Source organism: Rana temporaria, chromosome 8 (assembly GCF_905171775.1).
Source record: "Rana temporaria chromosome 8, aRanTem1.1, whole genome shotgun sequence".
Lineage (NCBI taxonomy): Eukaryota > Metazoa > Chordata > Amphibia > Anura > Ranidae > Rana > Rana temporaria.
The window spans coordinates 61,809,656-61,834,582 of record NC_053496.1 but is presented as its reverse complement, the minus strand read 5'-3'; the positions used below and the strand labels follow the sequence as shown (position 1 = coordinate 61,834,582).

The following is a 24,927-nucleotide window of genomic DNA, read 5'->3' as shown; positions in this document are numbered from 1 at the left end:
GGCCGTCGTTCCTGCGTCGAAATTTGAAAATTTTACGTCATTTGCGTAAGTCGTTCGCGAATAGGGCTTTGCATAGAATGACGTTCACGTCGTAAGCATTGGCTTGTTGCGGTTTAATTTCGAGCATGCGCACTGGGATACCCCCACGGACGGCGCAGTTAAAAAAAAACGTCATTTACATCGGGTCAAGACGTATTAACATAAAACACGCCCCCATCACATACATTTGAATTGCGCGCCCTTACGCCGCCAAAGTTACACTACGCCGCCGTAACTTACGGCGCAAATTCTTTCAGGATACAAAAAAAAGCTGTAAGTTACGGCGGCGTAGTGTGTCATAGATACGCTACGTCGGACGGATAGAAGCGCCGCTCTTCGTGGATCTGGCCCTTACTCTTTTTGGCTATTACGGTCATAAGAATTTGGCATCCCTGGGACTCACAGTAAAGGCCTTGCAGAAACTCTGAGGGGGAGGGGGATATATATTTGTGAAAGGATATACCCATACAACTTACTAGTGTACCTTTATCAACCCCCTCTGGACCAGGAGTATATGTTTGCTTGCCTTGCAGTGTCATGCACTTACCTGTGCGAGGGAGGTGACTGGGGTTATTATTATTATGAACTATCCTTGATTTCTTTTTTTCTTTATTTATCTCCATCCTCCTGGGTCACCTCCTCTACCACAGTGGTTGAAAGTTACATTCATATATGAGGATATATAAAGGGTGCTGGAGCCCACACATGCTTTGGGATTACACAGCTGAGGATATGTAAATGCCATACAATTGTCTACAGAAGCAGGTCTACAAGATAATTATTACTTAAGTCAATTGGAGCCACCTGTTGTTGAAAACTGTGAATGCATGTTGTGCAACCTTTATGAAATGACGCACACTAAAAGGGATTGCACAATGGAAATTGAATTCACACAATGTTTATTCCATTTTATTTCTCTTCTATGAACACGCTGCAGATTTATCTTATTAAGCATTCTGGGTAGTTGTCCGGTGGCCACTTATACCATTGTTTAGGATATATCTGATATGCATATCTGGGTATACTTTTACAATAAAGATTTTGAGTACTTTTTAATAATAGGATAGCTCCCGATTTATAGATGAGAATTAGTAATTATTTAATTTTCTAGACTCTAAATAGTGGTGTGAAGGGTCAATTCACTTTTATATGAGGGGTGAGAGGTAGAGTACATATCCATATCTTCCCTGGGTTTTTAGCATTTGGTATTTTGTGGAAGGCTCCCTCACCGTTGAAAGGTTTGGCAGTAATTTTGGACCTAGAAGGATACTTTTTTTTTTTTTGTAGTACATTCTGTACAAACCACACTCCTGAACCCTGCACTGTGTGCATAGTGCAGTCCTGAACTCTGTACCTAGCACACTCCCGAACTCTGCACTGTGTACATAGCACACTTGTGATCCTGCACTGTGTATGTAGCAGGTATGGTGTCTCGTTATATATGGATCTTTTTACTGCTATGTTTATACTATTTTTTTCATGTATATATTACATTTTTTACGTGTTTTTGTATACCATGAATTTATAATAAATTATCAATTGTATCTTACTGTAGTTGTGCCTAGTCTGTGACCGACCTCATTCAAAGTCCCATGACCACCCTTTTTTGTCTTTGAATGTATAACCCGGGATGGAGGTGGGCCACAGTACCAGATGATTTTTTTTGTTTCCACTCTGAAATAAAGTATTTTGCAGCATAATTATTAAAAAAACAGATATGGCACAGTATATCTTGCTGTAACAGAGGGGATTCCAGGATTTGTGATCAGCCATAGTGGAATAGCGGGGAGGAGATGGCTCACACACACAGACACCGAGAGAGAGAGAGAGGGGTACATAAACTGAGTATGGTATTATGGATCAGCAGCCATGATTACCGTGGTCAGCACAATAACAGACAGTATTAACCGGGTATTTAACAGCATAGAGAGTGACAAATAACACTGCACAAGCACTATGCTTTAAAGCAGGGTTTGTCAACCTTTTTACCATCGAGGAACCCCTGGCAAAAGGTTTGAGATCTCGAGGAACCCCTAAAATATCGTTCAGCAATACAGCTCACAGAACACTGGTGTGATTAGCGAGCTGTGATATAACAACAATTATTTTAAGAAATAGCATGATGGAAATAAATATTAGAACTTTCCTATTTTATGTGAAACGTGTGCTGTTTTTCTTCTGAAACGCACAACATGGTACAGGTCTACATTTCAGGGTATATGGCACACAACATGGTACAGGTCCCATAGCAGGGTACATGTCACATAGCAAGGTACAGATCACAAAGTAGGGTACAGGGAATGGGGTACAGGAAGGTACAGGGAATTTGGCACGTGGCAGGGTACAGGAGGGTGCAGGGAATGGGGAACGTGGCAGTGTACAAGGCACAGGACACATGGCAGGGTGCAGCAGTTTTTTCAAATGCAGAATAGCAAGGGAAGTGACTGTAATAAGACCCCTCATAGCGTGGTCCTTTCCGCCGGCCCCTCTTTTCCTCCTGTCCACCCCCCAGGTGCTTGTATATGTTATCACCTGGGTTGGACGGGAGGAGCAAAAGGGCCGTCGGGCAGGGGCGTTGCTAGGTGGCAAAAAGACCAGGGGGACTTCAGCCCGAAGTCCAAGGCAGGAATCGGGGGGCTGTTGTATGTGGCGCAGCTTTTTTTTGGGCTGGGCGGTGGGGTTGTGTGACTTACCAGTGCCCATCAATGCTGACCACTAAACTCACCTGCCTGACACTGACCTACATACACTGACCTGCCTGACCTACATACACTGACGGTAGTGACCTACATACTCTGACCTGCCTGACCTACATACACTGATGGTAGTGACCTACAAACACTGACCTGCCTGACCTACATACACTGACCTGCCTGACCTACATACACTGACCTACCTGAGCTACATACACTGACCAGTGACCTGCCTGACCTACACACACTGACCTACTGACAATGACATACATACACACACTGACCTACCTCAGCTCAGCCGTGGTGTGCAGTCAAAACAGGGAGCAGGCAGTCAGTCACTTGTCAGAGAGGAGCCGAGCCAAGGAGGAGAGCTGCCTGCATTTGTAATTTCCGCCTTCTGGAGCCTGCAGGCTATGATGGACATCACGTCACATGTCCTGCGGTCCTGGCATTGGTGCTGCAGGCTCCAGAAGACCTGCTATGGCATTCGACGGCACTTGGCCACTTTTGGCCGCACTCGGCCAATTTTCTACCACACTCGTGATCAGGTCCCGGCGATCGGGGCTAACAATGGAATGCAGCATTCCATAGACTCAGGAACCCATTCGGGGCTCCAGCCCCCCAAGCCTCGCCCTCCCCTGCCGTCGGGAAGGATCGCAATATGAGAGAGGTCTTATCACAGCTGCTTCCCATGCTACTTTGCATGTGGGCTGACACTCCATCTACCTGTGAGCTGTCTGTGATTGATGGATAGATTACTGTGGAACTCCTGGGGACCTCTCACGAAACCCCGGTTGAGAAACACTGCTTTAAAGGAACAGGATCTTTTTTGGGGTGGGTTAAAACCAGTGCTCAACAGTGCTGCCTTTCAGTGCCCATCAGTTATGCCTGTCAGTGCCTCCTCATCGGTGCTACCTATTAGTGCCACCTTATCAGTGCCCGTTAGTGCAGCCTCGTCAATGAAGGAGAAAAATTACTTATTTACAAAATGTTATAACAGAAACAAAGACAAACCTTATATTTTTTCAAAATGTTCTGTCTTATTTCATTTGTTTAGCAAAAAATAAAAACCTCAGTGGTGATTAAATACCACTAAAATGACAGCATTGCATGACCGCACAATTGTCAAAGTGTGACAGCGCTGAAAGCTGGAAATTGGCCTGGGCAGGAAGGGGAAGAAAGTGTCCGCTATTGAAGTGCTTTCCGATCTAGCTGTACAGTGACCGCATTGCAGAGTTGGGACAGCAGGTGGCGCTGCCTCGCTAACAGCAGCGTAGAATGTCGTCTAGCTGAGCGCTCGGTGATATGCCTAGTTGTGTTGGATTCTCTGCGCAGTTGATTATTAGTCCTGTGTTGGTACCCGGAAGCGGTGTGTGTAGTGATGGCGGGATATTTTGCAGAACGATAAGCCGGGCCGCTCAGGCTAAGTTTAGGATGACTCGCCGTGCTCTCAGCTTTCATCCCTTAGAGGAGGGAGCGGACTCCGGACGGACAGAGGGGACACAAAGTGACAGGTAAGCAGGAACTCCGCCAGCTCCTGGCTGTTACCTGAGGGAGAAGAGAGCTTGCATCACTTGTACACGGGGAGCCCTCTACCTCTCCTCGGTACCTGTACACAGGGAGCTCTCCTCGGTACCTGTGCACGGGGAGCCCTGTACCTCTCCTCGGTACCTGTGCACGGGGAGCCCTGTACCTCTCCTCGGTACCTGTGCACGGGGAGCCCTGTACCTCTCCTCGGTACCTGTGCTTGGGGAGCCCTCTACCTCTTCTCGGTACCTGTGCACGGGGAGCCCTGTAGCTCTCCTCGGTACCTGTACACGGGGAGCTCTGTAGCTCTCCTCGGTACCTGTGCACAGGGAGCCCTGTAGCTCTCCTCGGTACCTGTACACGGGGAGCCCTGTAGCTCTCCTCGGTACCTGTACACGGGGAGCCCTGTAGCTCTCCTCGGTACCTGTGCACAGGGAGCTCTGTAGCTCTCCTCGGTACCTGTGCACGGGGAGCCCTGTAGCTCTCCTCGGTACCTGTACACGGGGAGCCCTGTAGCTCTCCTCGGTACCTGTGCACGGGGAGCCCTGTAGCTCTCCTCGGTACCTGAACGCGGGGAGAGCCCCGTAGCTCTCCTCGGTACCTGAACGCGGGGGGAGCTCCGTAGCTCTCCTCGGTACCTGAACGCGGGGGGAGCTCCGTAGCTCTCCTCGGTACCTGAACGCGGGGGGAGCTCCGTAGCTCTCCTCGGTACCTGAACGCGGGGGGAGCTCCGTAGCTCTCCTCGGTACCTGAACGCGGGGGGAGCTCCGTAGCTCTCCTCGGTACCTGAACGCGGGGGGAGCTCCGTAGCTCTCCTCGGTACCTGAACGCGGGGGGAGCTCCGTAGCTCTCCTCGGTACCTGAACGCGGGGGGAGCTCCGTAGCTCTCCTCGGTACCTGAACGCGGGGGGAGCTCCGTAGCTCTCCTCGGTACCTGAACGCGGGGGGAGCTCCGTAGCTCTCCTCGGTACCTGAACGCGGGGGGAGCTCCGTAGCTCTCCTCGGTACCTGAACGCGGGGGGAGCTCCGTAGCTCTCCTCGGTACCTGAACGCGGGGGGAGCTCCGTAGCTCTCCTCGGTACCTCAACGCGGGGGGAGCTCCGTAGCTCTCCTCGGTACCTGAACGCGGGGGGAGCTCTGTAGCTCTCCTCGGTACCTGAACGCGGGGTGACCTCCGTAGCTCTCCTCGGTACCTGTGCACGGGGAGCCCTCTACCTCTCCTCGGTACCTGTGCACGGGGAGCTCTGTAGCTCTCCTCGGTACCTGTGCACGGGGAGCTCTGTAGCTCTCCTCGGTACCTGTGCACGGGGAGCCCTGTAGCTCTCCTGGGCACCTGTACGGGGGGGAGAGCCCCGTAGCTCTCCTGGGCACCTGTACGGGGGGGAGCCCCATAGCTCTCCTGGGCACCTGTACGGGGGGGGAGCCCCGTAGCTCTCCTCGGTACCTGTACGGGGGGGGGGGAGCCCCGTAGCTCTCCTGGGCACCTGTACGGGGGGGGGGGAGAGCCCGGTAGCTCTCCTGGGCACCTGTACGGGGGGGGGGAGCCCGGTAGCTCTCCTGGGCACCTGTAGGGGGGGGGGGGAGCCCCGTAGCTCTCCTGGGCTCCTGTACGGGGGGGGGGGGCCCCGTAGCTCTCCTGGGCTCCTGTACGGGGGGGGGGAGCCCCGTAGCTCTCCTGGGCTCCTGTAGGGGGGGGGGGGAGCCCCGTAGCTCTCCTGGGCACCTGTACGGGGGGGGAGAGCCCCGTAGCTCTCCTGGGCACCTGTACGCGGGGGAGCCGCACCCTGTACCTGTATGATATCCTATGGGTCTACGCACACATTGGCATTTACAGGGGTATTTGTAGAGGAGCGTCTAGGCCTCATGCACGCAGGGCATTCGCTAAACACCTTTTCTTCTTGTCAGCCACATTTTTGCAGAAAAAAGTTTAAACTGTCAATTGAAATCAGCGCTTGGCACAACTAGTGTTAATGTGCCTCTAGAGGCGTTTACAGGCGTCAAGCATTTTTTCTGCTAAAACGTAGCTGCGCCTGGACATTATGGCAGTGTTTTTTTTTTTCTTCTGCATGTAAACGCGCATCGTGGACTATAACAGAACCTGTTGGGGCATTTAGAGGCAGAGAAAAAATCACCAGATGCTCCTACAAGCAGCATTAAAAAACAGTGTGCCAGAGCCTTTAGGCCTCATGGGCATATGCATTTGGGCTGCACTTGTATTTACATGGCTTTTAGAAGCCTTTGCACATGAACTTATTCTATTGGCCAGAATATTCATGTATTCTAGCTATGAATTAACGTGCATAAGCGCACATTTATTCATCACACATAGAAGTGGGACTTGAAATATGCATGCGAGTCAAATACACACACAGTTAATCTCTTTACAACCACGCTATGCTGACATGCATCGACGGTGATCTGTAAAGAGCCAATCACCAGTGCCTCTTTACCATGTGCCCAATCACAGCTGATCCGTGTAAACATGATTTGCTGGTTATCAGTAATCCTCTACTCATTCTGAGAGCTGATAAGCAGCAGTCCACACGGGGGAACGTCTACATCAGTGTGCTGATTATCAGTGTAGCCCCAACAGTACCACCTCATCAGGGCACTATAAACCAGAATATTCATGTGTTCTAGCTACTAAAATAAATTAACGTGCATAAGTGGACATTTATGCTTGTTTGCCTGTAAACATTGCAAAAACAATTTCTAGCGAACGCATAACTGGGCTATTTTTCTTTCCACTGATGAAAAAAATGAGTGAAGGAAAAAAATTATTTATTTACAAAACAGAATAAATACCACAAATAGAAAGCTCTATCTGTCTGAAAAAAAATAAACAATTTTTGTTTGGGTACAGAGTTTAGATCACTTTAGACTGGCCCCTTTTGCAGGTATAGCTATGTAAAACATTACAAATAAGTGTCTACTGTTTCAAATCCAGTAATCCACTCAGCCTACTCTGCACATGCTCAGTTGCTTTCTATATTTAGGCAATGCCTAGTTTTTTTGTAGAGGCCGATCTGCTGACAGCCTTAACCACTTAAGACCCGGACCTTTATGCAGGTAAAGGACCTGGCCAGTTTTTGCGATTCGGCACTGCGTCGCTGTAACTGACAATTGCGCGGTCGTGCGACGTGGCTCCCAAACAAAATTGGCGTCCTTTTTCCCCCCACAAATATAGCTTTCTTTTGGTGGTATTTGATCACCTCTGCGGTTTTTATTTTTTGCACTATAAACAAAAATATTGAATTTTTTTTAAAAATTGTCTATTTTTTACTTTTTGCTATAATAAATATCCCCCAAAAATATATAAAAACGTTTTTTTAATTCAGTTTAGGCCAATACGTATTCTTCTACATATTTTTGTAAAAAAAAATCGCAATAAGAGTTTATCGATAGGTTTGCGCAAAATTCATAGCGTTTACAAAATAGGGGATGGTTTTATTGCATTTTTATTTTTTTTTTACTTACTAATGGCGACGATCAACGTTTTTTTCATAACCGCGACATTATGGCGGACACATTGGACAATTTTGACACATTTTTGGGACCACACACCTCTCCCCGTTCTTCAGCGGCAATCGGGTCCGCGGGTGCGGTCACGGAGCTTCGGACCGGGTCGCGTGCATGCGCCCCCACGGCTGGGCTTAAAGGGCCACGTACAGGTACGTGGATGTGCCCAGCCGTGCCATTCTGCCAACGTATATCGGCTGCTTCTGTTGGTTCTGCAACTGCCATGGTGCTGCACATTTGATCAGTTATGACACCAGGCAGTTGATGGTTTGACAGTTGGCAATTCCAGAAATCTAACACATTTTTGAAACGCGATGGGACTTTCCGCCAACAAATGTTGGATGGCAGGCGTATAAATTTTTCCGCGGACAACAGTCTGTTGTCAGATTTTCCGATCGTGTGTGCACAATTCCGTCAGACAAAAGTCCAAAGTACAAAACGCATGCTCAGAATCTATGCTCACCAAACACAACATTAGCGGAAGGTGTCCAAAGGGTGGTGCTCCAGAGCTGAAATTTCACATAGTACATTTGTGTTTGTTGGCCCACAATTGTGTGCCTTTAGTATGTATGCAAGACAAGTTCACGGCCAACGCCCTTCGGACAAAAGTCTGACGATTTGTCTGCGGAAAATCAGATTGTGTGTACGAGGCTTTAAAGTGGTTGTAAAGTCACTTTCTCTACTAACTAGAATCCTCTCTGTTATATCGGGTTAAATTGCTCAGTGCCTTTGTTTTTGTTTTTTGCGGTGCAATACCTTATTTTGCAGCACCGCTGTCAGTCAGCTGATGTCCTGGCTCTCTCCTGCCCTGCTCCGAGGACTACAGAGGTAGGGGCTGAGTTTCCCTCGGATGTCACTGGGAGGAGAGCCTTTGGCGGTGACGTGACCGCTAAGCGGCGGCCTTCCATAAGGCATTGTGTCTCTTGTGATTTAACCTGATATAACAGGTTAGTAGAGAAAGTTATTGTACATAGTAGGGCAGCAGCAGGGGAGGGGCTGGGAAGGACAAGGCTCAAACACACGAGCTGACAGGCAGGGAGGGGAGGGGGGAGAGAATACGGCGGAGACAGAGCAGGGCTGCGGGTGACTGCTGGTCTTGAGGATGTGGTGCCCATGGTTGCCAAATAAAATGTCCAGTTTTTTGATTTGTCTGACCAGAGAACAGTTTCCCACTTTGCGCTACGCCTACCAATAGTGACAAGGGGTGGAATTCCTACCCCTGGTATAAAGGAAACCATCACAGCCAAGACTGACTGCAGCTAAAGGGGGGATTGGTTCAATGGGGGGGGGGGGGGGAAACCACAGCTCAGTTGTAAGGTCTTGCTGTCCCCTTAACCTCACATGTGAACGTGCCAGTGTCACCAGAGCCGGTACAGCTATCAAGTGTCTCCGATTGCCACCAATCAGTACAGTGTCACCAGAGCAAGTGCAGCCAGCTACAGTTTTCAGGATTACCGCCACACCAGTGCAGTGTTGCCTCTGTCTGCTGTCTGTCCTGACCCTGAACCATTTATTGATCACGTTTTTGCAGGCTTTCTGCACCAATCATTTGCCTGTTTGCTGACCCCGTATCTGCTTGTCGGCTGAACTGACCCATCTGTACATCCCTCTGACTGTTTTTTTCTGGTGGGATACCATCTCTGCCATCCCCAAAAGACAACTGCGTTCCTGGAGCCACAGGGACTCTTCTTGTTCTTCTTTTCTTCAGCCTTCTGTACTTATTGGCCAGTGAACATGGCATTCCTGGGGGCAGCCATGTACCAGTAGGCTTGGCTTATAGGCATGGTGACTGCTACAGGTGATATTGCACTTGGCTATATTCTCTGACCATTCGTGCAGAGGCGACCAATACAGTAAGGTTTTTGGTATAACTGGTTGAGTTTTGTGCAACGCAAGATGCAATGTCCGGTACATAATCAGTGCAAACTTTAAAAAAGTCTTGCACATGTTCATCTCTATACTCAGGAGGAGTAGCAGAATGTGTTTTGTGGTGAATTTTTTTATTTATTTTTTGTATTTCCATGCTGTGTTTTATAATATCTTATTTAATGAACAAAAAGCGATTTTTTTTTTTTTTTTTTTTTTTTTTTTTTTTTTTTTCCCCTTCTTAACCACATCCATACCAGCCCATTGTAAAATGACATCCACAAAGGACCTTTAACGATCCGGGTGCACGTCATATGACGTCCTGGGCTTTGTGGGGGGATATCTGAATGATGCCTGCAGCTAGAGGCATCATTCAGATATCCTTCTCTTCTGCTGGCGATTCTGCACAACATAAGAACGATCATAGCGGCGGTTCCGCCGCTAGATCGTTCTTACAGGCGGCGGGAGAGGACATCCCCCCCCTCCCGCCGCCATCCGGTGCTTCTCCGGGCTCTCCCGTGCCATCGGGGGCTCGGAGAACGAATCGTCCAGGGCTGGCAGGAAGCATAGAGATGACTGGTGACCCAAAATTTTGGGTTCAGAGGCTTTCAGCTTTCGCGTTTTAGACGCAAATCGCGGCAAAACGCCGGTACCGCGTTTTGCCGCGATTTGCGTCTAAAACGCGAAAGCTGAAAGCCTCTGAACCCAAAATTTTGGGTTTGGAAAAACGGCCCTAAACCCAACTGCTTTGAAACGCCAAAAAACTTGATTGTGTGCATGGACACATAGGATAACATTACATGTGTTCAGGGGCAGTTGAAAAAAATGCCCAAATGCCTCTGAACTCGAGTTTAGCAGCGTCTCGTGTGCATGGGGCCTTAAGAGCCTCTATGAAAGAGGATCTGGCAGAGGCAATGCTCTTCCTTAGAACTCTACATTGAATTGATTTGCATTTGCTAAGCCTATAACTACATTTCAAGATGAATATAAACCATTTCTAGGTTTTGCAGATTTTGTTTTTGGTTCATTATAGATAAGCTTTGTTTTTGTTCTAAAACAACCAAATAATGTGGTTTGTATTTTTGAACTGGTAAAGATCCTGTTCCTGATGTTTATGCCTGCTGCTACTATCCAGCCACTTGATTGTTTTCATTGTATTTGTCTTTTGCTTAAACTGTGCAATACAGTAGACTGTTGGCTTCCCAGCCAGTAGTCCTGTGGTAGGTTGCGTTTCTTTCCCTCAAGGAATGTATAAAATACATTCGCATATTAATACAGAGGAGTCGGAAGTACATAAAACTGAGGAGTCGGAACATTTATCTACCGACTCCACAGCCCTGGTGACAGGTCCCCTTTATGGAGAGATGCAGGGTCAATAAGACCCCACATCTCTCCTCCAGGCTGGAAAGCATGAAAAATCGGTGAAAAAAAATTCACCGATCTCATGATCAGTGTTGCTTAGCAGCTTTTGTTTACTTACGGGGACCCGGGCGCGACATCATCACATCGTGCCCGGGTCCTCCGACGGTCATAGAGATGACTGGTGACCATCTGGTCACCAGTCATCTCTATGCTTCCTGCCAGCCCTGGACGATTCGTTCTCCGAGCCCCCGATGGCACGGGAGAGCCCGGAGAAGCACCGGATGGCGGCGGGAGGGGGGGATGTCCTCTCCCGCCGCCTGTAAGAACGATCTAGCGGCGGAACCGCCGCTATGATCGTTCTTATGTTGTGCAGAATCGCCAGCAGAAGAGAAGGATATCTGAATGATGCCTCTAGCTGCAGGCATCATTCAGATATCCCCCCACAAAGCCCAGGACGTCATATGACGTGCACCCGGATCGTTAAAGGTCCTTTGTGGATGTCATTTTACAATGGGCTGGTATGGATGTGGTTAAGAAGGGAAAAAAAAATTTCGTTTATAGGCGTTTTTAAAGGTGACCTATTTTTTTACATTAGAAATCTCAAAAATGATGGCAAATGATGAAAATCCATAAAAAAAAACATAAAAAATGTAATTTCTTGCATTGCATTGTGGACAATCCACAACTTGTGGCAGGTGACGTGGCCAGTGGACAATCCACAACTTGTGGCAGGTGACATGGCCAGGTGACGTGGCAAGTGGACAACCCACAACTTGTTGTAGGTGACGTGGCCAGGTGATGTGGCAGGTGACGTGGCCAGGTCACGTGGCCAGTGGACAATCCACAACTTGTGGCAGGTAACATGGCCAGGTGACGTGGCAAGTGTACAATCCACAACTTGTGGTAGGTGACGTGGCAGGTGATGTGGCCAGGTGACGTGGCAGGTGACGTAGCCAGGTGACATGGCAAGTGGACAATCCACAACTTGTGGCAGGTAACGTCGCCAGGTGACATGGCAGGTGACGTGGCTTGGTGACGTGGCCAGTGGACAATCCACAACTTGTGGCAGGTGACGTGGCCAGTTGACGTGGCCAGTTGACGTGGCCAGTGGACAATCCACAACTTGTGGCAGGTGACGTGGCCAGGTGACATGGCAAGTGGACAATCCACAACTTGTGGCAGGTGGCGTGGCCAGGTGACGTGGCAAGTGGACAATTCACAACTTGGCAGGTGACGTGGCCAGTTGATGTGGCAGGTGACGTGGCCAGTGGACAATCCACAACTTGTGGCAGGTGATGTGGCCAGGTGACGTGGCCAGGCGACATGGCAAGTGGACAATCCACAACTTGTGGCAGGTGACGTGGCCAGGTGACATGGCAGGTGACGTGGCAGGTGGCGTGGCCAGTGGACAATCCACAACTTGTGGCAGGTGGCGTGGCCAGGTGACGTGGCAAGTGGACAATCCACAACTTGTGGCAGGTGACGTAGCCAGGTGACATGGCAGGTGGCGTGGCCAGTGGACAATCCACAACTTGTGGCAGGTGGCGTGGCCAGGTGACGTGGCAAGTGGACAATTCACAACTTGGCAGGTGACGTGGCTACAGTTTATGTGGCAGGTGACGTGGCCAGTGGACAATCCACAACTTGTGGCAGGTGACATGGCCAGGTGACGTGGCAGGTGATGTGGCCAGGTGACGTGGCAGGTGACGTGGCCAGGTGACATGGCAAGTGGACAATCCACAACTTGTGGCAGGTGACGTGGCCAGGTGACATGGCAGGTGACGTGGCAGGTGGCGTGGCCAGTGGACAATCCACAACTTGTGGCAGGTGGCGTGGCCAGGTGACGTGGCAAGTGGACAATCCACAACTTGTGGCAGGTGACGTGGCCAGGTGACATGGCAGGTGGCGTGGCCAGTGGACAATCCACAACTTGTGGCAGGTGGCGTGGCCAGGTGACGTGGCAAGTGGACAATTCACAACTTGGCAGGTGACGTGGCCAGTTGATGTGGCAGGTGATGTGGCCAGTGGACAATCCACAACTTGTGGCAGGTGACGTGGCCAGTTGACGTGGCAGGTGGCGTGGCCAGTGGACAATCCACAACTTGTGGCCAGGTGACGTGGCCAGTGGACAATCCACAACTTGTGGCAGGTGACGTGGCCAGTTGACGTGGCAGGTGACGTGGCCAGTGGACAATCCACAACTTGTGGCAGGTGACGTGGCCAGGTGATGTGGCAGGTGACGTGGCCAGGTGACATGGCAAGTGGACAATCCACAACTTGCGGCAGGTGACGTGGCCAGGTGACGTGGCCAGTGGACAATCCACAACTTGTGGCAGGTGGGGTGGCCAGGTGACATGGCAGATGACGTGGCAAGTGGACAATACACAACTTGAGGCAGGTGACGTGGCCAGGTGATGTGGCAGGTGACGTGGCCAGTGGACAATCCACAACTTGTGGCAGGTGACGTGGTCAGTTGACGTGGCCAGTGGACAATCCACAACTTGTAGCAGGTGACTTGGCCAGGTGACGTGGCAGGTGACATAGCCAGGTGACATGGCCAGTGGACAATCCACAGCTTGTGGCAGGTGGCGTGGCCAGGTGACGCGGCAAGTGGACAATTCACAACTTGGCAGGTGACGTGGCCAGTTGATGTGGCAGGTGACGTGGCCAGTGGACAATCCACAACTTGTGGCAGGTGACGTGGCCAGGTGACGTGGCAGGTGATGTGGCCAGGTGACATGGCAAGTGGACAATCCACAACTTGTGGCAGGTGACGTGGCCAGGTGACATGGCAGGTGGCGTGGCCAGTGGACAATCCACAACTTGTAGCAGGTGACGTGGCCAGGTGACGTGGCAGGTGACATAGCCAGGTGACATGGCCAGTGGACAATCCACAGCTTGTGGCAGGTGGCGTGGCCAGGTGACGCGGCAAGTGGACAATTCACAACTTGGCAGGTGACGTGGCCAGTTGATGTGGCAGGTGACGTGGCCAGTGGACAATCCACAACTTGTGGCAGGTGACGTGGCCAGGTGACGTGGCAGGTGATGTGGCCAGGTGATGTGGCAGGTGACGTGGCCAGGTGACGTGGCAAGTGACACGCTAAATACACGTACACTGCTGCTCTCTCAGCTGCTCTGGTCTCACAAAATAGCTGAAATGGTTAAATAATATTGTTTTTTGAGCTTAGGGAGGGTCTTATGATGTTTCTTAACCAAATGCTTATAAACGCAAACGCGGTAAAACGCGGTAAATCGCGGTAAAACGCCGCGAAATTCGCGGCAAAAACCAGCGTTTTAAACGCCGGTTTTTGCGTTTGAAAACTTGTGTTTAGATGAGTTTGCATTTGCTTCTCGTGTGCATGGGGCCTTAGTCAGACTTTATTATTTTTAGGGCTGAAAATAATCTTTCGACACTGACTTGGGTGGGTGGCATTGCAGTAACTATTCTGGCCACATCACTAACGATCTCTGGATAAACAAGGATGGCTTCTTCAACAGTAAGTTTTGATGAGCGATCATACTTTTCAACTTCTTTTAGTGCTTTATAAAACTCCTGTTGGAATTTTTTTATTTGGACACTTACTGGTTCTCTAACATGCGTTCCCTGTAAAAGCAGAACACAACACTATGGAAAGTATAAGTATTGCAGCTCCTAATTGTGCGTTGCGTGCCATATAGTGAAGCACATGAAAAGCATGCTTCTTCACGGTCACTTAACCTGTTCGTTTTGCGGTTACGTGAGGCACTGCATGCATTGGTCTTTATTCTTACAGTAGAGAAGTCATTAATTATAACTTTTTGTGAATTGGGACATTTAAACTTGCTTTTTTTATTTTTTTATTCCAATCTAAATTTAGTAGGAGTCGGTGCATTGTTTGCCGACTCCGACTCCAGGTACCCAAAATTTCCCCCGACTCCGACTCCGACTCCACAGCCCTGCCTGTCACACACATTCCTATTACATGGGATGTTTACATTCCTTGTAAAGGCCCCATGCACACGAGACGCTGCTAAACTCGAGTTCAGAGGCATTTGGGCATTTTTTTCAACTGCCCCTGAACACATTTAATGTTATCCTATGTGTCCATGCACACGATCACGTTTTTTGGCGTTTCAAAGCAGTTGGGTTTAGGGCCGTTTTTCCAAACCCAAAATTTTGGGTTCAGAAGCTTTCAGCTTTTGCGTTTTAGACGCAAATCGCGGCAAAACGCGGCACAAATAGTTTGATTCTGAGCTTGGGGAGGGTCTACAGTGTTTTGGGGATAAACGCTGACAGCCGCAAATCGCGGCAAAAACGGGCGTTTTAAATGCCGTTTTTTGCCTTTGAAAAGCTGAGATTAGAGGCGTTTGTAATAGCGCCTGGTGTGCATGGGGCCTAATAGGAATAAAAGTGATAATAAAAAAAATAAAATAAAAAAAAAAATTGTAAAAAAATAAATAAATATGTAAAAATAAATACATTTTTTTTTTTTTTTTTTTTTTTTAACGCCCCTGTCCCCAGTAGCTCGCGCGCAGAAGCGAACGCACACGCAAGTCCCGCCGACATATGTAAACGCCGTTTAAACCACATATGTGAGGTATCGCCGCGTGCGTTAGAGTGCCAGCAACAATTCTAGCACTAGATCTCCTCTGTAAATCTAAACTGGTAACCTGTAAAACATTTCAAAGCGTTGCCTATGGAGATTTTTAAGTACCGAAGTTTGGTGCCATTCCATGAGTGTGCGCAATTTTAAAGCGTGACATGTTAGGTATCTATTTACTCGGTGTAACATCATCTTTCATATTTTACAAACAAATTGGGCTAACTTTACTGTTTTGTTATTTTTTTAATTCATGAAACAATTTTTTTCCCAAAAAAAGGCGTTTGAAAAATTATTGCGCAAATACCGTGCAAGATAAAACGTTTCAATGACCGTCGTTTTATTCCCTAGGGTGTCTGCTAAAAAAAATATATAATGTTTGGGGGTTCTGCGTAATTTTCTAGCAAAAAAATGATGATTTGTACATGTAGGAGAGAAGTGCCAGAATAGGCCCGGTATAGATGTGTGTATAAAAGCCCTGTATGGAAGCGGTTAATATTTTTTGTGGCAAAAAATAAAAAATTAAGTCTTCAAAAGAAATACCTTGGGGTGTTTAGTTTTTTATTTGTGGGTGTCACTGTTCTGGTGCTCCAGGCCCTCCAAAAATGTGATTAGTAGTCAGGAAACTAGATGTGTATTTTTTGCCCCTAGAAAGTCTTATGGTGCTCCTTGGATTTTGTGCAGCTAGGATGTGATAGTTTCACACGTGATATTGCCATACTGAGGAGGAGTACCAAAATGTGTTGGTGTGTAAATCTAAGTATGCCTTTGCTGTGTGCTGGTAATATCTTGGTAATTGACGACATTGTGTAAAAAAAAAAAAAAAAAAAAAAAAATCCTTCCACATTTTCCAAAAACATGTAAAAAAAAGTGTCATTTTCAAAAGATTCACTTTGCCTTTCAGAAAATACCTTGGTGTTTGGTTTCTAAAATGTGGTTATTTTGTGTTTTTTTTTTTTCCTGTCCTGATACTTCAGAGACAAAATATGATGGGTAGTCAACAAATTAGACGTGTAGTAGTAATAATAATGCTTCTTAAAAGCCCAAAAGTGCTCCTTGGATTTTGAGCCCTTCTAGGCTGTGAAAAAGTCTTTCCATACTTGGCGGAAGTAGCAGAATGTGTTATGGGGTGTAATTGTAAGTACTGTAAGAAATAACTTTTGTAAAATGACAACTGTGAAAAACACATTTGATTTAATTTTTAATTTTCCAACAATTCTGACAAAAAAAATACAACTTTAAAAAAAATTAAAACTGTACACTTCCCAAAAATGTTTCCTTTTGAGGGTATTTGTACTGTGTTCGCATTTTAGGCCTTAAAGGGATCACTAAAGGATTTTTTTTTTAGCTAAATAGCTTCCTTTACCTTACTGCAGTACTGGTTTCATGTCCTTATTGTTCGTTTTTGCTTTGAAGTGGCTGTAATTCTGCTGTGATCTCCACACTTCCTGGTTGTCTGTTTCCTTATAACTATCGTACTGGGAGCTTTTCACTGTAGGTCTAAGCTGTCATTACTGTGTGTCTAAAACTTAACAGAACCAATCAGATTCATTTTAAAAACAAAACACTTCCCTGGATGTGTTTGTTTTTGTTCTGTGTGTCTCTCTAGTTCACAGGAACATGAAAACAGTTTAAAAGCGAAAGTGAAACTAGAGGCACATTATATGATAGAATTTAATCTATTTTTCATCATTTTTAAAAGGAATCAGTTAACTTTTATGTCTCAATACCCTGTAAACAGTAATTTCAGCAAATTTTTTTTTTTCCTTTTAGTGACCCTTTAAAGAAATGAGACAGGCAGTCAGTACATAAGGCTTAATTACTTTTCAAATACCGTATTTATCTGGGTATAGCGCACACCGGCGTATAGTGCGCACCCAGTTCTAGGAGGGAAATTTCCTGGAAAAAAATTACTTACAGGTTAAATGTCCCTCTTCGGTGTCTTGTCTGGCGTCCGTCTCCGGCCTTCGTGGTGTCCTCCCCGTTTCTCCTGCGCTGTCTCCGAGCGCCGCTGCTGACATATACCGAGCGCAGTACGCTCATCTCCTCTCGCAGGGCGTGACCGTGAGCAGAGCCGAGCGTGGCCGAGTGTGCTGCGCTCGGTATATGTCGGCGGCGGCGCTCAGAGACGGGATCGGCGTATAATGCGCACCCACGATTTTCCCCTGTTTTTAAGGGGAAAAAAGTGCACGTTATACGCCGATAAATACGGTACATACCATGGTTTGTAGACTCTCTAACTTTCAAACGGACTAAATAAAGTACACTTTTTTTTTGGGGGGGGGGGTTATTGTAGCGGAATACATTTTAGCCCGAATTTATTTAGATTATTTATTTCCAATGTTTTAAATAACACTTGTGCGATGCAAGGACTCTGCTAATCTAGTGCAGGTTCCCGCATCGCACCTGAATTGCACAGTGGTTCACTTTGAAATCTGTGAACCGCTGCGGGTGTCAATGTAAGGTTAACGGCGCCCCCAGATCGGTTTGCAGTGCGAACTGTAAAATGGTGCAGGAATCAAATTGACGTAAGTGTGAACACCCATGCGATCTGATTACAGTGCGGACCAAAAATGGGTCCTGCACCATTTTGGTGCGAATGCGATGCGATTTCAGCCAGACACTCTGGCTGAAATCGTATCACACAGACATTGCATGTGATCTGAATAGCAGTGCGTTGCGAATCGCATGCAAGTGTCGGTTCACACTTGTGCGATGACAAAGCTCCTGGCCTATATCTGCATGATTTTAAGCATTGTGATGGTACCATGTAATTGATCATATCATTGCATAAGCTGGTGGGCAGATGTTCCCTGTAAAGTGCTTGGTATATTTTTGTTATACAGTTTTCTCTCTCAGCCTCATATTCCTGTGCAGTTGCTTTTCAGTTCAGTCTTTGATTTGGGCCTATGGGAATAGAGCTTGTTTGTGTTCTATTTTTATTTTGGCATAATTTGCCCACCTTCAAACTTTTGGTAAACATTTTTTTTTTCAATTGTTTGTTTTTATTTACATCTTCCGTACAAGTACCGGTACTAAAAAGGGTAAAATCCCCGGAATGATTCTTTTTTTGGCAGAAATATACAATGAGCAGCAGGGTGTATCACTTTCACACGAGACAGTGGAGTTGCTTACAGTGGTAGAAATCTTTTGTAACAATATGGAATATCGGCAAAGAAATGGTGATTCTAATTTTTTTTATGGTTTACAAAGAAAATGGGGATCTTGAATACCAATGGTATATATGTCTTTGATACTGAGCTACTTCTGGTTTCAATAGGACATAGAGGTTTTAAGAAGAAGAAGATAATAAGAAAACTGGAAAAGAGAAAAAGATAAGAAAGGAAAGTGTGTAGGGGTTGGGAAGAGAGTATGGAGGCAACAGGAGTGGAGAAAAGGGATGGGGAGTGGACGGGTAAGTCCTAGGGGTAAGATTAATTTTAGCTGTGGAATGTGAAAACTTATGTATGGGGTTTGTTCAGCAAGGCCTCTATCAGGGGGTGTGTGTTTTTTTTTTTTTTTATTCAGATTTATCTCTTCCGGTTCACAATTTTGACTGTTCTATAATATCCGTATGATTTCTAAATTGAATGTATACGGGGAATTCATAAAGAGTGTCTGTGGAATTCCATCGTGGTTACACTCAGGTTGGATTAGCCGATACTGTCCCCACGGAGCCACCAACGCGTCTGTCGCATACGCGCAGGGATCTTTGGACCTGGCCACAAACCTCAATACCTTCCGATTGAGTCGAGAAGCCAGGCGATCCACATCTGGCGTCCCCCATCTCTGGCAAAGTAGCCAAAACACATCCGGGTGTAGCGACCATTCTCCTTGGTCCAGCATCTGGCGACTTAGGTAGTCCGCTTGCCAGTTTTCCTTGCCCGGAATGTACACGGCCGACAGAGCCGGCACGGAGGATGTGAATGACCTCCATTGCTGCAGCCGAGCTTCTTGTTTCTCCTTGATGGTTGACGTATGCCACCGCCGTGGCGTTGTCCGACTGGACGTCCCTGAAGCATCTGTGACCAGGTGGAGAGGCACAGCCTGATCGCCCGAAGTTCCAGCACATTGATCGTCAGGCGGGATTCTTCCTGCGTCCAGCGACCCTGTGTCGACTGTACGCCCCAAACACCCCTCAGCCGGTCAGGCTGGCATCCGTCGTGATCCCCTTCCAGCGAAAGGGAAGGAACGACTTCCCGGACTGAAGGGCCGGAGATCTCAGCCACCAGACTAGGGAGGCCCTGACTAGCTAACTCACCCGGTTTTGACAATCCAGGGACAACGGAGACTTGTCCCATTTGGACAGGATCTCCCTTTGCAAGACTCGAGTGTGAAATTGAGCATACGGTACCGCCTCGAAGGTGGCCACCATGAGACCCAAAACTTGCATGCAGAAGTGCAGCAAAGACCACCTGCGGGGTGCCAACAGCTTCACTGCAGTCCAAAGAGTCTGCAACCTTTCCAAAGGGAGAAAAACTCTCACCTCTGAGAAGTCCAGAATTAAGCCCAGTTATTCCAGGTGCTGACTACTTCTGGAGGTTCAGTACCCAACCAAACTCTTGAAGGGTCTGACTGGCAATTGCCACATCCTCCTCTAATTTTGAGTCTGAAGCGGCTCTGAGAAGGTTGACCACGATAGCGATTCCTCGCTGTCTCAGCAGAGCCAGAATTGGGGTGAGAACCTAGGTGAAAACCCTTGGTGCCGTCACCAGGCTAAAGGGGAGTGTCACAAATTGGAAACGGTCATCCCGACTGCAATGCACAGAAATATCTGGTGCCTGACATATATGGGGACATGCAAATATGCAGCCTTGATGTCCAAGGACGCCAGAAAATCCCCCGGATGGATAGCAGAGACCACAGAGCTGACTGACTCCATCCTGAACCTTCATGCTTTTACAAAGGTGTTGAGGGCCTTGAGATCCAAGATCGGACGGACTCGTCCTTCTTTGGGACTATAAACAGATTGGAGTAGAATCCCTGAAAGCTTTCTGGCAGCGGCTCAGGTACTATCACCCCACGCCTCAGCAGGTCCTGTACTGCCCCAAATAGGGCGTTCTGACGAGCCGGAAGAAGATGAAGGTTTGAGGCGAAAATATCTGTTTGGTGGACAAGAAAGGAATTCTATCTGAATATTGAATTTGTTTGTACCAAGTGATTAAATAATGAGAAAAAAATAAATAAAAAAAGGTGTAACTGAATGATATATTGCTCACACATGCCATGGTTATATGTGTAATTGCACCCCAAAATACATTCTGCTGCTTCTCCTGAGTACGGAGATACCACATGTGAGACTTTTTGAGAGCCTAGCCGCGTACGCGTACAGAAAACCTAAGCACCGCCTACAGGCTTTCTAAGGGTGTAAATTTTTTAAATCACTCCTCACTGCCCATCACAGTTTCGGAGGCCATGGAATGTCCAGATGGCACAAACCCCCCCCAAATGACCCCATTTTGGAAAGTAGACACCCCAAGCTATTTGCTGAGAGGCATGGTGAGTATTCTATAGCGCTCCATTTATTTTTGAAAATGAAGAAAAAAATATTTTTTTTATTTTATTTTTTTCAGTTTTCAAATGTGTGACAAAAAGCAAGATCTGCAAAATACTCACCATACCTCTCAGCAAATAGGTTGGGGTGTCTACTTTACAAAATGGGGTCTTTGGGGGAGGGGGGTTTGTGCCATCTGGGTATTCCATGGCCTCTGAAACTGTGATAGGCAGTGAGGAGTGAAATCAAAAATTTACACCCTTAGAAAGCCTGAAGGCGGTGCTTGGTTTTTGGGGTCCCGTACGCGGTGACAACTTTGTGCAAAAACAATAATAATAAATTCTTGTGTCAAAATCTAAAATATTCCATGGACTCGACATGCCTCTCAGCAAATAGCTTGGGGTGTCTACTTTCCAAAATGGGGTCATTTGGGGGGGATTTGAATTGTCCTGGCATTTTATGCACAACAAGCTTATGTCACACATCACCCACTCTTCTAACCACTTGAAGACAAAGCCCTTTCTGACACTTTTTGTTTACATGAAGACTTTTTTTTTTTTTTGCAAGAAAATTGCGTTGAACCCCCAAACATTTATATATTATTTTAAAGCAAAGGCCATACAGATTAAAATGGTGGGTGTTGCATTTTTTTTTCACGCAGTATTTGCGCAGCGATTTTTCAAACGCATTTTATTGAGCAAAAATACATTTTTTTATTTTAATGCACTAAAACACACTATATTGCCCAAATGTTTGATGAAATAAAAAAGATGATCTTGGGCCGAGTACATAGATACCAAACACGACATAATTTAAAATTGCGCACAAATGCGCAGTGGCGACAAACCACATACATTTTTAAAAGCCTCTACAGGTTACCACATTAGATTTACAGAGTAGGTCTACTGCTAAAATTACTGCCCTCGATATGACCTTCGCGGTGATACCTCACATTAAGTCTAACAAATTATTACACTGTAAGCAGGCTCTCTCCCCCCGACTAAGACAGGATTCTACAAGCCGTTGGGGGAAGCCCCGGCGATTAGGTCACACAGTGCCACATGCGCCAATTCCATAATCAAAAAGGTGACTAAAAAGTGTCACGCTTGTGTAATAATTGTCCACGTACAAGTGGTACCCCTTTCCGAATAAGGGCGACACCAATTCCCACACTATCTTACCAGCGCTCCCTATGTAATCTGGGCAGTTCTCCGGCTCTACGTGGCTATCTTTTCCCTCGTAAACCATAAAGCTAGATGTATAGCATGTTGCCCTGTCACAGAGCTTTTACATCTTGACCCCTTATCTTGCACGCTTGCTGGGAAGGTACTGCTTGAAAGACAAGGGGCCAGAAAACTTAATCAGGGACTCATCAACGCAGACAACTTGATGGGGATTATACAAGGCTGCAAAACGTTCGCTGAAGTGGTTTACGAGGGGCCGAATTTTGTAGAGCCGATCGTATCCAGGGTCTCCCCGAGGACGACGGAGTTCATTGTCACTGAAATGCATGAACCGCAAGATCTGCTCGTATCGTGTCCTGGCCATGGAGGCAGAGAAAATGGGCATATAGTGAATTGAGTGCGTGGACCAACATAATCGCAGCTCACTCTTTTTAGTAATGCCCATGAGGAGGGATAGGCCCAGGAAGGTTTTTAATTCGGAAACCGTAATTGGTTTCCAATCTCTGCCAAGGGACAGCTGGGGATTAGCGGCGATGTATTGACCAGCATACAAATTGCTTTGGTCCAGAATAGATCTATAGAGATCTTCGGTGAAAAGCAGCGAATAAAAATCAAGTGACGTAAAATCAACTGTTTCCACCTAAATTCCGGGTTGGCCAGTGAATTGGGGAAGTACAGTTGCTGCAGAGGTGGTGGGTACCCAATCAGGATTGGCGAATGCAGCAGAAAGGGTGCTATGGGCACGACGGGCCTGTCTGTCTTCTTCTTGGTGGCAGCGGGACACTACTTGTGCTTGCCACCTCGCCAGCTTGAACTGCACTTATGGGACTCGCCACGTCACCACGTGATACTGCAGTGCTGGATGTACGACCAGGATGTACTAGGCCGCTGGTGCTTGCCAGTTCACCAGAAGGAATAGCGGCGCTAGTACTTCTCTGCTCCATACGAGAGCCCTGCGGTTCTTGCACCTCAGCGACGGCAGAAGATCGTGGTCTGGTACGCCTGACCTTGGCAGGGACCACAACTCCGTTGTCAGAGCTTTCTGTCAAGGAGCCGCTGTCATATACAGGATCGTATTCTGAGACAGAATCTGACAGATGCGTGACCTCCTCCTTACTATCTGTCATGCTCAAACGTGTAGGCCTCTTCACTACTGTACCTTCGATTTGCCGTTTTGGGCTCTAAATTTAGGGGTACAGTAGTAAGATTCACAGGTAAAAAAGCACCTGACCTGTCAACGACTGAGTCAAACGCTACCAAAAAACTGTTAGTGAATGCTGCCGTTATGTGTTTTTGTGTTTTGTGACAGTGATCGATCGATAAATACTGCACTTGGCTGGGCGAAGGGGCTAAACGCAGGTGCTAGCAGGTATCTGGGCTGATCCCGCTACCAATGCGTTTTGGGAACCCTAAACTGCAAGGGACGCTAGTATAGATCAGATCAGGTATCGATCCGTTCAGATACTATACCACTAAGGGAGGCGTATGGTGCGTGCGTGGGTGGTAGCGCTACTGGCACTAATCTGACACTGCCTGGGGCGATGCAGACCCCGTTTTGTGCTAAAACCAAACTTTGATCACCCGCCGGGCGATCAGGGGTTTAAACCTTCATTGGGAAAAATATGGAGGGTGCCTTGACACTATAAAAAATAAACTAGCTAAACTGCGTCACCCGTGACACTTATACTGTGATCACTGGTGACGGGGTAATCAAGGGGTTAAACCTTTATTTGGGGGGTTAGGGGGGGTTCCTAGGGTAATCAGTCTTAGGCCCTAATAAGTCTAACACTTATTTTAGTCACTAATGACACTACTACAGCGATCAAAAAAGAAATCTGATTGCTGTACTGGGTGACACAGTGACAGGCAGTGAAGGGGTTATTTAGGAGGGTGATTGGGGGGTGAATTGTGTGCCTACGTGACCTGGTGTCAGTGTAGTGTTGTGCAACTCACTTTTAGATGTTCTCTCCCTCTCGGTCTGGAACGAAAAGAGCGACACGAGGGAAAGAACATCACTTCCCCTGTCAATGTTTACACTTACAGAGACAGGAGAAGAAAACCATTGGCTAAGAGTGATCATCAGTTCCAGGCCAGATTTTATTGGCCTGGGCCTGGAGATTGATCAGTTCTAAAATGAATCTGATCGTCGAACGGCGGCGGGGGGCGCGACTTATAGCTACGTGCTCTCGCGCAGGAGAGCCGACCTGCCGCCGTATAACTGCTGCGGCTGGTCGCCAACTAGTTAATAATGTCGTCCAGCGAGACTCCAAATAGCCTCTCTCCCTGGAAGGGAAAAGTCCACCAGAGCCTTCTTGGAAGTCTGGTCCGCATACCAGCATTTTTAGCCAAATCAGGCGACGTAGCACCACAGCGGCTACTGAGGCTCTGGAAAGCAAGGGAGCTGTATCCAAGGCTGCATCGCAGATATACTTAACCACTTCCTGCCGGCCGTACGACTTTGTACGGCCGCAGTGTGGATCCCAATTGCCGGTAGGCCGTCTATATATGGCCTCCAGCCACTGGGGGGGCGCGCGCCCGCCGCATCACTGAGATGCCAATGCGCGTGCCTGGAGGCCGCGATGTCCGCCAGTCACCCGCGATCGGCGGTTACACAGACAAGGATGTGGATCTGTGTGTGTAAACACACAGATCCACGTCCTGTC

General features: G+C 47.6%; 1 protein-coding gene across 4 annotated transcripts in view; it reads left to right on the top strand.

Moving 5' to 3' along the window:
• Positions 1 to 4,024: 4,024 nt before the first annotated feature.
• The window catches only part of SLF2 (SMC5-SMC6 complex localization factor 2), a 99,996-nt gene continuing 79,093 nt past the window's right edge, over positions 4,025 to 24,927 (top strand). Inside the window, exon 1 of one of the 4 annotated variants that reach the window (XM_040361895.1) lies at positions 4,025 to 4,246. In XM_040361895.1, coding sequence (XP_040217829.1) covers positions 4,038 to 4,246 — 209 coding nt within the window. In that variant the 5' untranslated portion in view covers positions 4,025 to 4,037. The remainder of the gene's footprint in view (positions 4,247 to 24,927) is intronic. The other 3 variants (XM_040361894.1, XM_040361897.1, XM_040361896.1) reach the window with 3 other exon arrangements.